General features: G+C 41.3%; 1 protein-coding gene across 1 annotated transcript in view; it reads right to left on the bottom strand.

The window, feature by feature from the left end:
• Nucleotides 1–18,112, bottom strand: part of LOC138623332 (cytohesin-3) — a 37,718-nt gene that overhangs the window by 5,129 nt on the left and 14,477 nt on the right. Inside the window, exons 2-11 of the mRNA XM_069702797.1 lie at nucleotides 9,492–9,574; nucleotides 9,026–9,090; nucleotides 7,792–7,858; nucleotides 7,495–7,613; nucleotides 7,025–7,105; nucleotides 6,462–6,574; nucleotides 5,089–5,237; nucleotides 4,380–4,491; nucleotides 1,022–1,098; nucleotides 64–135 (exon numbers count right to left, since the gene is read on the bottom strand). Coding sequence (XP_069558898.1) covers nucleotides 64–135; nucleotides 1,022–1,098; nucleotides 4,380–4,491; nucleotides 5,089–5,237; nucleotides 6,462–6,574; nucleotides 7,025–7,105; nucleotides 7,495–7,613; nucleotides 7,792–7,858; nucleotides 9,026–9,090; nucleotides 9,492–9,574 — 938 coding nt within the window. The remainder of the gene's footprint in view (nucleotides 1–63; nucleotides 136–1,021; nucleotides 1,099–4,379; nucleotides 4,492–5,088; nucleotides 5,238–6,461; nucleotides 6,575–7,024; nucleotides 7,106–7,494; nucleotides 7,614–7,791; nucleotides 7,859–9,025; nucleotides 9,091–9,491; nucleotides 9,575–18,112) is intronic.

Below are 18,112 nucleotides of genomic sequence, written 5' to 3' on the forward strand. Positions count from 1 at the left end.
CTGAAACCAAGAGGAGAGAGGCACTTGATCTAAGGCTGTGGTTTCTAATGAGGCAACACTCACAGGTTTCCTGGGCTCCTCCACCTCCCTGATGCTGAGATTCTCCAGTGGGATGATCCCACGAGGCTCCTTGTCCTAAAGGAGAGAGGGATCAGAGGCAGAAACATGAGAGGATGGAGAAAAACAACCAAGTGAATAAAAACAGAGAGCAACTGATAGAGGAGTAAAAAGTAGGCAATCAAGGTAGATCATAGATTCAGAGAAGTATCACTGGGGAAGGAGGAGGCAGGAGGGAGGAAAAAGAAAAGAGAGGGAGAGAATCGAAAAGAAAATCACACGATGAAGTTAAGACGCAAACAGACAACCATAAACAGAGATTAAAAAAATGGAGGTAAGGGAGTTTCTGTAGGGAAGAGAGAAAAAATAAATCATGTGACGTATTCTACTAGAATCGAACACAACCTTGTCCCGTCCCCCCCGCCCCATCCTCTCGTCCTCACTGCTCTTTAGCGGACCAGATAATATGTGCATGCAGCAGTCAGACCAGAAGACGGGACATAATGATAGCATCCTAAAGGATAATACGAGGGTAGAGAGAGGACAGTGCTAACGTAGCAGCAAGGACACAGAGGCACTGCTAAAAAAAAATCTTCAAGGACCACTGACTAATAGGCAAACAATAAGGTGACAAGCAGGATTTAATAACCCGCAATAATTGTCCTAATCATGTCCTAATTTGATCAGTGACAATTAATGCCCATTAATGACAGTTAAAACAAGACTGAAATATTTCTCCACTGTGGCTGTAAGTGGAAATTATAGGATACCGGTGTGCTGAAGTTCTCTTTCTTAAAAAGATTTGGTAGCTTTGATAATGATGAAATCCTTTTATCTGACATGCTAAAAAGGACTGTAACTGTAAGTTGAGAGAGTGATCATAAAATTAGCAAACTGTGCTAAAACACACCTACTTGCAAAGTTGCCTTACATTAATAAATCATCATCTTTGTATGAGACTCACAGTTGTGTATTCAAAGTAGTAGAGGCAGTTGTCCGTCAGGATGAACCACCTTCTCTTCCAGGTTTTCACTCGGCCCCCTGACGGGAAGATAGAGAGAAGACAGGAAGTGACACAATGGCCGCAGTAACAGACTGGCTGTCTCCCCTCAGGAAAAAGAGCAGGAATGTGAGGTTTATTAATGAAGCTGACCCACATCCACTGTGTTTTCTGATACAGCGTTGTCAAATACAAATATTTGAACGTGATTGAGAAATGACTCTTCTAAAACATCTTAATCAATGAAAAAAGGAAAAAGAATGCAAATTACATTATTGATTCCTAATGTTTGCTCATTAGTTCACTGCTGTAATTTAATTTCCTTCGGCTGCCCATCCTCAACCACATGAAAATGTCATGTGACAATTAAATATACATAATTCCACATGCCATTGAAAAATCAATTAGATTAGGTTTTCCTGTCATCCTGTCATCTACTTTTCTGTGTCCAGTCCAACATGTAAAGAAAGGTTTAATGTTGACAATAAACTACATGCTCTTGTATTTTAAAACACTGCGAAACAGTGAAAACAGGCCAGTGTAGATCTGTACTCATTTCTCATATAAATGTAGACTGAGTTGAATGTTTTGGCTTTATTTCAATATTTTTCTTAAAAACGCCCCTCTTGTTGACACGATTAAAAAAAGAAAAGCTAAACAGGTGTTTCGAGTGTTTATGGCCGCACCTCTCCAAAATGTGTTTCAGTAAATGTTCTGTATTGCCACCATTGTGGGATGGGAGCTTAAATGTAATTCGGTGATAAGGATAAAACTGTAGAAAACAGTTCACTTTGACTTCCAGAAAGATGCAGGCAAGCTGGTTTGTATGCGATTACAATGTACCAGTGTGATATCTCCTAACTAAGAGCTCAGGCAAATGATGACTCAGGCAACTGATAAATTATTACTGATTTTGCCTATTCATTTTTCAAGGCAACAGGATAAAACCTTATTGGCTCCCAGGAGAGCAGAGCAAACTTAGCACTTGATATGAACCTAACGTGGCACCTCAAGCACCCCTGAAGGAGCACAAACATCACACACACGCACGCACACACACACACACACACACACACACACACACACACACACACACACACACACACACACACACACACACACACACGCACACACACGCGCGCGCGCACACACACACACGAGCAAGTTCACCACCTCACGTGTTAACTGGTGTAAACTACATCCAAAAAAAACAAAAGCAAAGACAGGATGTGTGCATATGTCCAACATGTTGGTTTGAAGCAGGATTCTGCCTACGGCAGTGACTACAGAGCCTCATGTTGGAGGAAACCACCACAGATATAAAGCAGAGACACTGAGGAAGCTCTCCTGGTGCGAGACTCTTGTCTGGTGTGTGCATGAATACCAGCACTTACACATGGTTGCAAAAAATATTAATCGAAACATGTGTGTGTGCATTGTGGAGATTTTTCATATCTCCTGTTCATATACATGTTATGATTTATAACATTACATATTAGTAACACATCTAACATAGCATAACATACTATTGTCGCGACACTATATGCGCGATTGCGAAACTGACAATGCATACAGTCTACTGCTGTTCATAGAGGAACTCTGTTTGATCACATGACACGAATGGTGTGTTACTTAAAGCAGAACTAAAGGCAACCTGCCTGCATGTGCTCTGTGCTTATCGATGGACTATTGTCTGTTCTAGGAGTGAATGATAGTTATTTTGTGTGATGTAGTGTTATCACAACAATGGGTGTTTGTTAAATGTATGGACATACGGCTAGTCAGCTGACATCCATGTGTAGACCTATGCTTAGTCAGGTGACACCTGGGGCACAACAATTGTACCCATGACAGGGGCGTGACTGATTGTGAAAAGTACGTTCCACTACATGACTATGTAACGGGAGTGTATAAAGGCTTTACGTTTTTCTCAAGAAGTTGGAGAACTTTGCAGCCCAGCAAGCTGTGAACTTGTCACCATGCTGCATGTCCAATAAAGAAGTTTTCTGAATTAATCTTCGACTCCATCCTCACCTGTGACCTGTCTCCTGAAAATGACCACAACAGCATTGATCTAACATTCCTGATTAGGGACAGCACTTCCTTCCTGTTTTCGTAGTCCCTTTACTGGAGCCTATATGGGCCACACATAATTACAAAAGCTCCAGGTTTCCTTACCTTTCAATAGACTCTGGCTATTGAATTAGTGCAGCCAAATTTCCGCTCTGCGTGGAAAGAGATTTGCTAAAAAGGCATTTATTCCTCCACATCCTCCAGGGTTTATTTTTAGAGTTAAATTAGGAATATTACAGTGAGAACTAGTGCGGGAAATGGCTCCAGGGAGGAGCTGTACTAGAATGTAATCATGTTAGGTCTGTGATCCACATTGGGGCTATTTGCATTCGCACTCACAAACTTGATGAGGCTACAGAGACGTTACACAGAGGTAGAAGAATGCGCAGGTCAAAGCCAGATGTCTGTGTGTGTGTGTGTGTGTGTGTGTGTGTGTGTGTGTGTGTGTGTGTGTGTGTGTGTGTGTGTGTGTGTGTGTGTGTGTGTGTGTGTGTGTGTGTGTGTGTGTGTGTGTGTGTAAACATGGTAATAAACCTAACCACCTGCAGTGAGTTTGCTCTTTACCCCATGACAAAAAAATATACAAGCTACTAAACAGTTATTATGTTCAATAATAATAAACCAACTTATAACAACAATTGTAAGTGCTGGAAAAAATTAATGAATGGTTCCAAGATGCTGTGTAGGTATGCAAGGTCAGTTGAACAGTCAGACATAAAACTAACGGAACAAATGGCATACACCACCTATACACTCCTACCACACACTCACACAGTAAAAAAAAGAATGAAGGTGTGTGTTTCTTTTTTTTTGACTTGAATACCTTTTTCAAGGTAACATGGTGCAAAAACAATGCACAAAAATTTCAAATATAAAATGGTGTATGCGTAGTTATGCGCTGATAATGTTTGTATGAATGTACACATTTTAGCACAAGTGTACGAATCTAAGAATCTCACCTTCAGCTCCTACACATAACACATGTTTCGAGCAGCAACACTTCAAATCTGATTGCGTTTGACTGAGAATTATAGGAGCATCTCATCTCTCATCCACTTCAGTGTATTTAAAACCTGATGTTTCACCACCAAGTAAAGAGTGCACGACTGGCTGTTACTTCTATTCTTCAGTTGAAGTTCTCGTGAGAATAAAGCCACAGTTGTCGGAAAAATGCAGGAGTAACCAAATAAAGTAATCCTGGATGTCTTGCATTCTCTCAGCAGCTGAATGTGCGGACACTCCCACTAACCTAATTTGAGCAGCCAGCCTTCTCTGTCTGGGTTGAAGAACGTGTGCGTCAGGTCATTCCCATCGTCCTCTGGTATCTTAAAGGGTTCACTCTTGATGCTGTCGTATAGATTCTAGATGCAGAAAGAAAAATGGGGGAAATTTGGAAGCGCGGGAAAGCTTTTAGTTCACATTTAAACATCCAGACGAGCACACACGCACTTTCCTGCCTCCATCATCTGCAAACATTCAACCCAGCCTTCAGATGGATTAAACACAACAATGATACATTCTGTTTCAGTGTGGAAAAGTGAGACACAAAGTCATACCTCACTGACTCTCAGAGCTGGGAGAGTTTTTTACAAAAAAATCTTCAATACTTTTTGTGAATAAAGCCTAGGGCACTTTGGTACAGATGCCAGCCTACAGTATGTGGGAAACGCTACTTGTTTTTTTCTTCATGTCTTTTTGTTTGAGAGATCATAAAAAAAATCAGTGGCATCAGTATCTCGGGTGAAGATCTCATTCTGCTGAGCTGCAACATCTCGATTAGTCAAGCACGACTCCGTTTTGCATGCTGAGGAACCTATAGGTTTCTTTTGTGTGCTAAAACATAAAACAGCATCTAATTGAATCCACACTTTACGCTTTTACCAACACAATGTTTCAAAAACACACTACGTGGGATATATTTGTCAACCCTAACAAACTAATAAAGTGTAAGCTCTCACCCTGAGTAGCTCCTCTGGGAGGTCTCCCCCCTCATTGATCCCTCTATTCATGGAGATGAAGCGCTCCACCGGGGGCTTATCTCTGACGTTGGGATTGTGCAGGCTGGTGTTCAGCATAATGATGGCAAATGATAGGACGTAGCAGGTGTCTGTGGAGGTAATTACATACAGTGTCAGTGAGAAACAGAGAATGCAGCTAAGGCTCACATCTGTGTGTGTGTGTGTGTGTGTGTGTGTGTGTGTGTGTGTGTGTGTGTGTGTGTGTGTGTGTGTGTGTGTGTGTGTGTGTGTGTGTGTGTGTGTGTGTGTGTGTGTGTGTGTGTGTGTGTGTAAGATCATTTCTTCCTGTTTGGAGTTTATGGATTAAAAAGAAAATCTGCAAATTACAGTCAAATTTGTGACATTTCCTTCAGTCTAATCTAGTCCAAACATGACAGCACCAGGGACTTGTGATTAATTAGTCAGCAATCCATCAATCCATTTTCTTACCACCAAATTTAGGACTCTGTCTAATAAAAACGAGAATTTAATCAACAAAAAGCCTAATATGAGACACACAGTGTCCCTGTAGTCACAAACACACACACACACACACGCACACACACACACACACACACACACACACACACACACACACACACACACACACACACACACACACACACACACACACACACACACACACACACACACACACACCCATGATCCACTGCTCTTTCGACTCCACATCATAACTCCTGCTCACCATCCTCCACCTCGTCCATCCACACACTAACTAATCCAGTCAACATCCTCCACACTGTAATTTATTACCCTGTGCGCTTCAGTCCTGAGAGATGACCAATAACCAAGTCTGGGTGTGTCACCACTGCACCACATCAATATTCATGACCTGAGCTGTCACCTGTGTCCTCCTTAACACAGGAAAACCAGACAAGACCACACTAATGACCGCTATTGACCAGTGATCAATTCCATTATCACCGCTGGTGACACGAATACTGATTACACTGGGATTAGTCAGCAACCTGCCAACTACAGTAGAAAATGAATTGGACTTCAGGTCCAGTCAAGTTCAGACGCAGAACATCTTCATGAGGGCAGATATCTACTTAGTCAGAAAGTGTTTTAGGAAGATCTCCAGGTGTGGCCACATGGTAAAGATTTAAACAGCACAAGCAGGTCCTGCTGTCTAGTGAGGAAAGACAGACAGTCAGAAGCATTGATTGAAGTCTGGAGTGGTCTGGCTGTCCCGGACTCTCTGACTGTGTCTGACTCGCATATCTGCTGTGTGGGGTGTGTGTGTGTGTGTGTGTGTGTGCGTGCGTGCGTGCGTGCGTGCGTGCGTGTGTGTGTGTGTGTGTGAGAATTACCTGTGGACTGGAAGACGCCGGGATTGCACTGGCAGTACCTGGATGCAAACGCCTCCATCATGCGATCGATCTTCTGGGCTTCGCCGGGAAGTCTGAAGCTCCACAGAAACTGCCTGCAAACAGCAGAGAGGCAGAGAGAGAATATAATGACTTGTCATGAAATATTGATGCTAATGTGCATCCCAGTATCTGCATGTTCACTGTAAATTTCAAACCATATTGTATGTGTCAGATATTTCTTTGCTGTAATGCGAAGTCATCAGTCAGTTCACAGTGGGAACATCAAGCCCACATTTCTGGAAGATTCGTTCGTAATATCATCACGGAGTGATTCTGCTGTTTACTGTGCAACTGTCAAGGCAGATGAATACTGATGCCATGATAAGAGAGATGTAAAATCCTGTCTGATAGTGTGATAAACAGCTGTACAGTGTTAAGGAAGTCTTTAAACTCATGGATGCACTTGTCAAACTGGACACTTTGGGCTGCATTTCATCACTTGTAAACTGCAGAACACACTCAGCGAAGGGCGGGCCCTTGCTTCTTTTTCTGCTCTTGGTTACCTTAAGGCTTGAACGAGGTTGAGGTCTGCAAACTCATGAAGCTCCACAAATGCCTGGAGGACCTTGATGTTAAAGTCATCCCTGGAGGAGAGGAGGGACACGTGTCACCAGTTTTAAGTTTTTACAGGCTTCCATTTAAACAAAAAGAGAAAAAACACAAATGCACAGCATACGTTATTGCGCCACATTCAGACAGAAAACCACTGTGTTCAGCTGAGCCAGGCAGCATGTTTTCCCTGTTGTTTTGACAGTCCTATCCCCATTAACTTCCCTTCGATAAGAACCACATGTCCCCTTAGTTATTTTAGTGGCACGGTCTCCTGTCGCTGCTCTGCTCCATAAATCCAGACTACCAATTTCCAGAGGCTTTCTGCCCACGTCTGAGCGCATGCAGGACAGATCCAACAAAGAGACTGGGAGAGGAAAAAGAAAAGGTGGGAGGAAAACAGAGGGAAAACTGGAGAACTCACCGTTCCCCTAAGTAGTCCCCGATGACCGTTTTGTTGAGCCCCTCGCCTTTATAGAGGAACTGTGCAATGTCCTCTGGTGTGTTCTGGAGAAGATCGTTCTCCAAAAGAAATTGGATTCCCTGTTTTTAAAAAAAAATTAAAAAAAATAAAAAGGAACACAGACTACAATTAGACTTCAGTTACCTATTTTGATCTATTTTAAGAGCCCTGACGATTGGCTCTTTGATATTTTAAAATTGAATTCAAGAGGCTCAATCTCAATGAGTGTAATTCAACAGTGTTATTGAGGGTTGTGACCTTTTTAGGGTCCATGTTGAACTTCTTCCTCCCCATGGCGATCTGTTTGTTTCTTTGTGTGGTTTTGCTGTGATAAAAAAACAAACACAGAAACGTCCATCACATGGCAGTTGGGTGCATTGTTGTTGCTGTGTTTGTTCTATAGGTCAGTGTGTGTGAAGGGTTTGTCCAGGACATAGCATAACTCTGTTTATTTACTTCTGAAAAAAATGGAAAATATGTTAAACCTGGTGTATATCAAAAGTGCATCTCGTCCCTTCAGTTCAGCTCATTCTGCAGCCGTTTGGAAGAATATTGCCTCCCATTTCAATGTTACTCTTCTTCAAAACACACTTGGCATTCACCCCACAGGGATGTCTCCAACTTTGTGTGTCTGTGCCCAAAATAGGCCAAGCCCCTTTGCCAGCTGCACCTGAGACACACTCACTCAAGCACACATAGGCTGACACAGGACCTCACTCCACCTCATCAACCAATCAAATACAAGCCTGTGGATACAGACTGTTTGGCTAACATTTAGTCAAGGGACTGTCCCGCTTCACTCTGCAAACAATGGGGGATTAACATGTAAACACTGACACACAAAACAACAGGTGTGAGGATCAACGGTGAAAGTAACTGTACGTATCAACGTCTTACATTAAAAGAGTAGTCGAGACAAAACAAAGAGCAAATAATGAGTTTATCTCTTGGCTGTTTGGTAATTTAATTAACAGTTGTTTTGATGATTGATTCATCATTTAAGTCATCTGTAATGAAAACACAAAAAGCCGTTGCTGCTTCCTGCATAATAATTTGTTTTAGACAATTAGTTTCACATAACAAGCAGGTTCAAGTAATCACGACTCATATCCTAAAGCACTTTGAACTATTTCCTGTCATTTATAACCATTTTATATCTGCAACAGTCGATCAAAGGAAAATTAATTTGCAACTATTCTGATAATTGAACAATATACCAAAAGACTGTTACTACCAGATTCTTAAATGTTAGCAATATCTGCTTTAGTTTGTTGACTGAGTATATGTGACTGTTGCATTATTTGTTGGACAAATGAGAAAATCAAAATCTAAGAAATTGCGATGGGAATTTTTCTCTGTAATTTTCTCGGCAATTTACAGACAAAACTATTAACCAACAATATAATCACCAGATTAATCATAATGGAAATAAACATGAGTCGCAGCCCTAAAACAATGAATCAGTCAAAAAAGTAAAAGAACCAAAACTCACCTCTCCCCCACACAGGTTAGCTGCTCGATCTCAGTCATTACCTCTGCAATCTCAAACTTCAGCCGCTGCAAGAAAAGGACTCAGTCAATTATTTAATACATTGAAGTTTGTGCTTTATCCATTCTAACATAAACAACACGTGAATACAGTCTACAGAGATCCTGTGGAGTGAAGGGTTTTCCTATTGAAAGATTTCCTTACAGTTTGGCTGAGTTATGTGTTTATTATCAATAACACAGTCTTAGAAGGATCATCTCAATAAAGCATTTCTGCCTGTATTACACGTCAATATTAAAAATAAATGTTCAATGTAATGTAGCATTGTTCTGCGTTACATCAGAAGAGTATTCAGCGATGCAACACACCTCAATAACTTAAATTCATTTATTTACAATGATCTGATCATATTACCCTGACCTTGTTATGGTCTTTGCAAACAAATAGAAGCATTGTAAGCGTTACTCACTTCAATATCATCCAGAAGCTCTTTTTTCCTGCGTCGTATGTTCGACAGTTCATCCCTCTCCTCCAAAGACAGGTCCTCAGGTACTGGAAAATACAGAGAGTAGGCAGGTTGTGAGTGAGAGAAAGGGGGTGCAGGGTTATGAGGATGGATTAAATTAATTCATCTTCCGACCAGCCTGTCAGAGTCCTGGGGATTAAGCTTGACACTGCATACCTGTTCAATGAATCCATCCCAAAGGCATTACCCATGACCTAAATTAATACTCTAACAGACAGAAGTGCCATTTCATTTGGAAACCCAGGATTAAATACAGCACCTTTTAAAGTGGACTAGGAGTTCCAGATTGTTTTATTTTATTTTCATGAATATTTGATATTATGCTGCAGGTAGGTGGACCATTGAGGGGATCATAGTTCAACCCTGACGATTACAAGATGTAGTAAATCCAGATATTCTCTCCATAAGAAATTCTGATCCATAATTAAAAAGAGTTTCTGAGAGTGATAAAGTAGTTCAGAAACTGTCAGGTATGTTTGCAACAGGTGAACTCAGCACATTTTAGGCAGTGGAAAGTTTTTTGATAGTAACACTTTCTTCAAAGAAACTCCAAGCAACAATCGGTGCTTTATAAACACATTCAGCGATCAGTGTGAGTTATGTTCAAATGATTGGGGGCAGCAGAAAAGCCCATCACTGACACACAGTATGATCACCTCTTAAGTTCATACGGAAAACTTGTTTGCAAACTGTTGCTTGTTCACACACACACACACCACTGAGCATCTGGCGAGGCCTGCCCCCTCAAATATTGGCTCTCTGATAGTTAACTGCCATTGCACTCCCTTTTTGGGTAATTAACACTGCATAGACGGAGAGAGAGATAGAGGCCCATCACGGAACATTCATGTTTTACAGCATGAGCTCACAAACACTGTATACACAGGTGAGTACACACTGCACATGCCATGCATACAGAATTGACATTTCACACACACAACATTTATTTTATTCTACACTGAAGGTCCCGACGGCCACCTCCTTATCCGTCATTTAACAGCGCCACGTCAACCTCTCCCCCGAACCCTTCGGAGGACCTCCCCTTCTCTCCTCCGCACATCAGAAAACAGCAATCCATTTGAGAGCGAGCCGACAGGAAGTAGGTCATTTTCACATGGAGCTATACCAGATTGTGCTTCTCCTACGCCGTTTCTCACTCTCACACACACATGCACACACTCCCCCTTTATCTCTCTCTTTGTGTCCGCCTCCACCCCAGTGCTGTGCTTGAAGTGGGGGTGAGAGCGGATTCAAATCCCCCAACTGAATCATACCACTAAGCAGCTTTGCAATCCCCCCCCCTCCCACACACACACACACACACGACTGAAAATAATAGAGAAAAAAAAGGAAAGTTATTTTCTCTCCTCTTTATCTATCTACTGTATCTCTCTCACAGTGTCTGAATCAATCCCTCTTCCCCGTCTCGCTCTGTAAGACAAAGTGACAGCAGCCGCACGCACTATTAGGTTATTACGTTCTGAGGGCATGAAGCCCATGTTATCACAGACGAGCAGTCAGTCAAGAGAGCAGGGATCCAGATGGGTGTAAATGGACCTTGTTTAACCGTCTTTCGCACATGCTGATGCTCTCTCAGTATCTACCAACTTCTACAAGACGAAACAAAAGAAGAAAGACGGAGAGGCAAGAAACCGAGTGGAGTCATTTTTTAAAAAAGATATATGAAACCTTTAGCGATGATTATTCATAAGTGTAAAGTGGGTCAAACGTTAATGGGGTATAAATACCATGTCTACCATGCAGTGTGAGACTGAAGGATGACTCACTCCTAATTTTTCAAGATATCAAAAGAAGCTTTTTTTACTGGCTTGACTGCAATGAAGAAAATATATATTTAAAGATGAAAACCATGAAGTAGTCCATATTTGTCAGCTTTTTTACTATTTTTTATTTCTAGGAATGTTGATTACATCTGTAAATATTCTTACTGTCAAAGAAACCAAGTAGACCATTAACAGAGCCGTTATAATTTTGTAATAGGGTGTTACTAAGTGAATTTTCTGTAATGACTTGCCAAGAGGATGGATGGATGAATTGGGATTTTGGCAAAGGGTTTTGTTTTTGCTGGATTTTTCTCTACTTTTTATTATTTTATCATGTTTTTTTCCTCTGTGTCTGCTGTGACACAATCAGACATGTAAACGATTGGGGTCGCACAAACTGAATATTACAATGTCAGCAAAAAGTTCACATTTTCTGGACTTTTTGAATATCAGTGATAAACCAGGTAAGAGGAGAAGCAAAAAAAAGAAAAGAAAAACACATGCACACACACACACACACACACACACACACACACAAACCTGATAAAAAAAAAAAAAAAGAGTTCATTTTTGACCTCAGAAGCCACTGCTGACAAAACAATCATCACAAGATCCATTTGGTTGATGTTCAGGAACTTTTGATCAAATCAGAAGAGTTTGTGATAAAATCTAAATCCAATACTGCACTGCTGTAGCAGCCACTTGGCCACTTAGCTTAGCCTACAGGGCACAGAGAGGCAACAAGACCCTAGAGACCCTAGAAAGTAACTGCACTGGGTAGTAAAATAGTCCAGCAAAAGCCTAACCCTCTGTAACACTTGGTTTTACACTTTGGTTTCTGCACAGATTAAACAAACACAATATTGTATCATGTTGATTAAGGCCCGGAAGGGGTGCTGGTAGGTGGATTTTGTTACCTCAAGACAGGAATCAGACATTCACCGTGCAATGCTAAGCTAACCTGCTGCTAGTAGTGGTTTCATGTATTACCAGACAGACATGAGAGTGGAATACATCCTCTCAACTCTCTGCATGAAAGCAAATAAGCCTTATTCCCAAAATGCTTTCTGGTCTTTTTAATTGAGTTTGTAATAATGGACCCCTGGCAAAGTGTCTGTGGGAGTACACGGGATAAAAAGAGGGAAATGTTGGGAAGAGTCAATGTCTGCGTGTGAAAGAAACAAAAGACACAAAAAGATGATCTCAGTGCCAAACAGCAAAGAAAAGGAAAGTCTCAGGAGCGATGCAGGAACAGATACCAGCCCACCAGACATCTTCACACCCTCTGCCTCTGTTGCTCTCGTTTCTTGGCTTCGGTTAAGTAGCCTCATAAAGCAGTAATTGTGGAGCGGAGAGACCCTGCAGACAACTTACGTCTGTAATGTGCAAAACACTCCTCCAACCCCCTACTCTGGCTGAAAAACCTCGGCTTGGGCCGGAGAATGGGACAAATTGTCTGAGAAGACAGAATCTGTTTTGGTTAACAATCCCCCGCTGTGTGTGTTTTGTACCATATGGGATGTAATCCAGTAATCTGATATCATTGAGAGGGCAACTACTGCTGAATAGTTGGGACTGGACATCTGATGCATTATACATACAAGTCTAGGAATCTGTGAGTGTGTGTATTTCCAAAGAGGGAAGACCTTCTGAAAAAAAAAATCCATATTAGGTTAGATAGAATAACAATACATACACGCTGCTTAACCTCAGGCACAGACGCATAGATTACCAATGCAACACCACTCAGCCTTTTCATATTATGACTTACAGGGCTGTTGTACCCGTTGCAATCAATACATCATCATAATAGTTCAAACTTGCATGCTTAGCCTTTTTCCCCTAATGGTCGCCAAGCATGCATGGATGAGTAACTGCCAACGCGCTGAAGTTTTCTCAGACAGACACGTGGTTCAGGCTATTTCCAACAAAAAGGTCACTGAGTTTTTAGCTTCCCCTTTATAATCTCACAATCACTCTTAGGTCTCGACTCTTGAGGACCCATAACGAGGCAGGTCACCGGCATCTCCGCATGCCAGGGAAAAGGTCTGTAAGGTCACAAGCCAAATCCTGTCAAGATCAATGTGCAGCTCAAAGAACATGGACACGGTAGAATTTACTGGTTGAGGTCTGACAGAGAGTTAGACTGAATTGATTAGGACACTGATTACGTTTTATGTAATGGCACACCTTGGACTGGGCTACTGCACAGCAGGGATAAACACAATTTAGGAGACCTTCAAAGTTCTAATCTTTTATACAGCTATTTTTATTAAAGCCCGTTTTTATTTTTACAGTCAACATTTCATCAAAAATATAATTTACATTCAGTAATTGTATCTCTCTGCGTAGCCGTTTATATTGTTAGTGGCAGTCCTGTCCTGGATTCAAATTGCCTGCACTTGAATGACAGATTCACAGAAATAGTTTCATGCATACTCATTGTGACTGTTCATACTGTTATCTCATCAATCAAAGCATTCACCCTTCATTCACTGATTGCTCGCCACAGTCTCGTTAGAGCTATACCCATTATTGCTAATGCAAACTGAAAATGTCCTCTTGCTGCAACTTCATATTAAAAGCATTTCACTGACAGACCAAATGGTAGCTTTTATTGTGAAGCAGCCACAATGTATTGATCGCAGAGGTTAGTGCTGATGCAGCCACTAAACACAACAAATCCTTTTTGGATCATTTTTTTTTATCAGGCAATCAATTTTTAATATTGTAAAAAGTAATGGAACAAGAAAGGGCAGCCACAATGAGCTGGTAGATGTCGAGCTGCGGGTGACATACTTTAAGTTCACACAAAAAAGCAAACCTAAAACCACTAATAGTGCGCCACGCTTTTGTTTGAAAAATCTTCTTGTGGTTGCACACAGCATGAAGAAAACTACAATTGTGGCCTCACAGTTACACGCGTCCATCCACAAGTGAAGTTGCGGTTTGCATCTATATTCAGACTCATATGTAGAGAAGATTTAAAAGGAGTCCTTGTAGCTGCTCACATGCTTGGCCAACAAAACTGATTGACAGTAGACAAAATTTCACATATGGATGTTGCTGCAAAAGAAGCTAAAAAAAAAAAAAAAATCTAAAACATGGATGCTTCACACGCACCTTCAACCTGACAGCACAGAAGATCTAAACAAGCAGCACAGTTTGAAGGTGACCTCCATGAGTAGAAAATGTGGTCACAATCTATCCTTCTGTTCCTTAGTTACGGTGTTGAATAATGGACAGAAATGTTTTCGTGCAGAACATGATGACATTACAGTGATGTTGATTTTTGAACTATTGGATATGAAGTGTCATCACTTCATGATATAATCCTTTTAGACATTTGTGTCTGAACACAAATGTTGTCATAAAAAGCAAATTATTTGTTGAATTATGCTCACAAGTGTGTTTTGCGAGGTCACCGTGACCTTTGACCCCAAAATCCAAGTGAACGTTTTTGTCAAGTTTGACGAAATTTCCTAGATGTTGCCATAATGAGCATCAGATAGACATCAGACATTACCGGCATTACTCACAGATAGTTTGGTTGCTCTTTTATCCAAAATGCTACTTACATTTAATACTAATATATGGAACATCAAGTAAAACACATTTCATGTTACCAATATCCAAATCAACCTCAACTAAAATATTTAGTGTTATAATATCAAAATACAGGAAATTCCAACATTTTCACAAATCACACTCTTGTCTAAGTGTATTCAGGTCATTGTTAGCGCTGGTCACAGTAAGTATTTCATATCTATCACTAATGGTACAGTCTTATGACTCAGTTACAACTATAATGTATTACTTTCCCTGCTCTTGACTTTCACAGTGGTCATAAAACCAAAGGCAGATTGCACAAGCAAATTAATTCACGCCACAGATAATAGAAGCTGTGTTTCATATCCACTCACCATGTTCTTTTACAGTTTTATAATCTCAATGATGACCTTTGTTGGGATCGCTGTCTCCATCCATCCATCCATTATCTATTTTATCCTGAACAGGGTCACGGGGGGGGGGGGGGGCTAGAGCCTATCCCAGCTCACTTTGAGGGTTCACCCTGGACAGGTCGCCAGTCTATCACAGAAACAAAGACCATTCACGCTCTCATTCACACCTAAGGGCAATTTGTAGAACCACCAATTAACCTGAGGTGCATGTTTTTGGATGGTGGGAGGAAGCCGGAGTACCCGGAGAGAACCCACGCAGGCACAGGGAGAACATGCAAACTCCGGAGACACACAGAAAGGCCCAGGTCCGGATTCAAATCCAGAACCTTTTTGCTGTGAGGCGACAATGCTAACCACTGCACCATTGTGCCGCCCGTGATCGCTGTCTCGATTACTGTAAATAAGAACAAATATTAATAAGTGTGGATGTCAGTAGCAGCGTTCACACACTTTTAGAGCTGCTGCCTAAGCCATATTTATGCATACACCCAATGAACTGATAAGGAAAACTACTCAGGGCCTTGAATAATACATGATAGTCAAGTAAGTCAATATGGGCGTCATAGCTGGAGGACCTCAGTTCACTGTCTGACGCTTCTGGACATACAGAAGAGATTGGGATCTGATTCATGAGGCTAATAGGCTTCTACTGGCAGATCACAAAGTCAATGAGTCTTTGACAGCCATGTATTTCCAATATCCTTGGCACCAAGGGCAGCAGAGAAGATCCCCTTGTTGTAATCATGAGTGTAGAGAGTCAACCTGGAGAGGCTTGAAACCAATGTCATAAACCGTTTATAATCTATTCAAGTGAGCTTTTAGCCAAAATTATGTTGTCTATGCTAATGTAAATTTTTACACCATACAAAAATCCAGTGAAATCAACACCAATGAATCTAATAAAACTAAATAAAAATCTAATATGAATTGAAAAAAAGTTGCCTTTTGTGTTAAGCATTGAGGATTCGTAGTTAATGAGCTGGAACTAAAAGTGTAGCCTTTATACTAATCGAATTACGCTAAAACCATTTCTGCTCAGCTTCTGGCTGAAAGGTTCACTCAACAAAACCTGTATTGTCTTTTGGAGAGTGACAGTACTGACAGAAGACCACAGCAAACCCAGCCAGTGAAACGCTTCCTGATTTTCGCCAAGCTTTCAGCAGGACAATGAAGGGGATGTCTGCAGCAACTGGGACGGCTGGGCTGATCTTCCCATAACAATAGCAACCACGTAAACACGAGGTGGGCAGAGTCCCGTTCCCACAAAAGGATAATTACTGAGCACTTACATAAGTTCCTAACAGCCAACACTGGATCGTGGCTGCTGCAAAGATGTGCAAACCAGCTGAGTTGAGAATGATGTAAGAGTGTGTGTGTGTGTGTGTGTGTGTGTGTGTGTGTGTGTGTGTGTGTGTGTGTGTGTGTGTGTGTGTGTGTGTGTGTGTGTGTGTGTGTGTGTGTGTGTGTGTGTGTGTGTGTGTGTGTGTCAGAGTCGGTGACAGTGACAAATAAACGCCCAAGGCTTCAATTTATAATGTTATATTTAGTGGATGATTGTGTTCATGCTGTAGGAGAAAATAAGACTTCTTACTCAACATAATCTTACCACCAGACCCAGTTTTCTTCTTTTATTTTTTCTTCCATAATATAGTACATATCTCAACGCTTTTTCCTCTCCCCAGTTCCCATGATGACTGACATGCGTTAAGCAGAGGTGTCTGTGTCCTTATGATGGTCAGCACTAAGAGTCAGTACTGCAGCTACAATGCTGTTAGCAACATGATTCCGGCTCATGTAAGCTGCAATTACTCTCCTACTAACAGCTCTCAAGCATGCACAGACACACAGAAGCGCTCGCATACAAAGGGCTAACGCACACACATTGACAGCCTCTTGGACAGCTCTTTCCTCTTGATAGATGACAGTAGTGATATGGAAATACCCCACATTCCCCCAACTGACACCGCCCGGTCTGGTCCGACCAGTTCTCTGTACACAAACGAGTCTCGTCCCTTCAAGTTATCCATTTCTCTTCTTTTTCTTTCTTCGAAACTCATACATTTCTGCTCTTCGCTTTAACTCAGGCTCTCTTCAGACACATCAGCTCCTTTCCACATTGCATTTGAGAATACTCAGCTCCAACATCAGCCCAGATAAAAAAAAAATCAAATGATCAAAATTCCTGTCTTCGCATTGTAAAAGCTTCGTGATATATTTGGCCTGCCCTTCACATCAGATCAGCAGCGCTCAGGGTGCTGCAACAGAAGCAGAGTGCGCTCGTTTGTAAATCCAGTAGCATATTCCTTAAAAAAAAAAAAAAAAAAAAAAAAATCTCATCAAGGTTAGCGTTCATCATTTGCAAGCAACTTAAGTTATAAATAACAACAACTGAAAGATTCATTTCAGATCAGTGATCACCGGCTGTTGGGTGAGAGGCAAATACTACAGCTTCAGCTACTAAATTAATCAACATTAACATAAATGAAGCTGGCATAATTGTTTTTTTACGACCTGTAGCTCCAGCGTAAGACTGAGAAGAGCAGCAGAAGATTATGTTGACTGCTGATCGATAGAGAATCTTTTTACCCACTGGATTTTGAATGCTCACAAACAACTTGAGATACAAATATCATACTATGAGGATAATGAGCTTGTTGATTTGTTTTTGTTTTTTACTGGGATTCTTTAACATACTACAATTAGCTGATTGTTTCTTTAAAGCAGAGTCTTCACTCCGCTGACTTTGGCTGTTGCCTTACAGTGATGTCACACGGCAATGTGTCCAATTTTGGTGGAGCACCTCGACCAACGCACAAAA

Source organism: Brachyistius frenatus, unplaced genomic scaffold (genome assembly GCF_029030835.1).
Source record: "Brachyistius frenatus isolate BFR_SWC_R1_liver_20210118 unplaced genomic scaffold, ASM2903083v1 Contig_43, whole genome shotgun sequence".
Taxonomy (NCBI): Eukaryota; Metazoa; Chordata; class Actinopteri; family Embiotocidae; genus Brachyistius; species Brachyistius frenatus.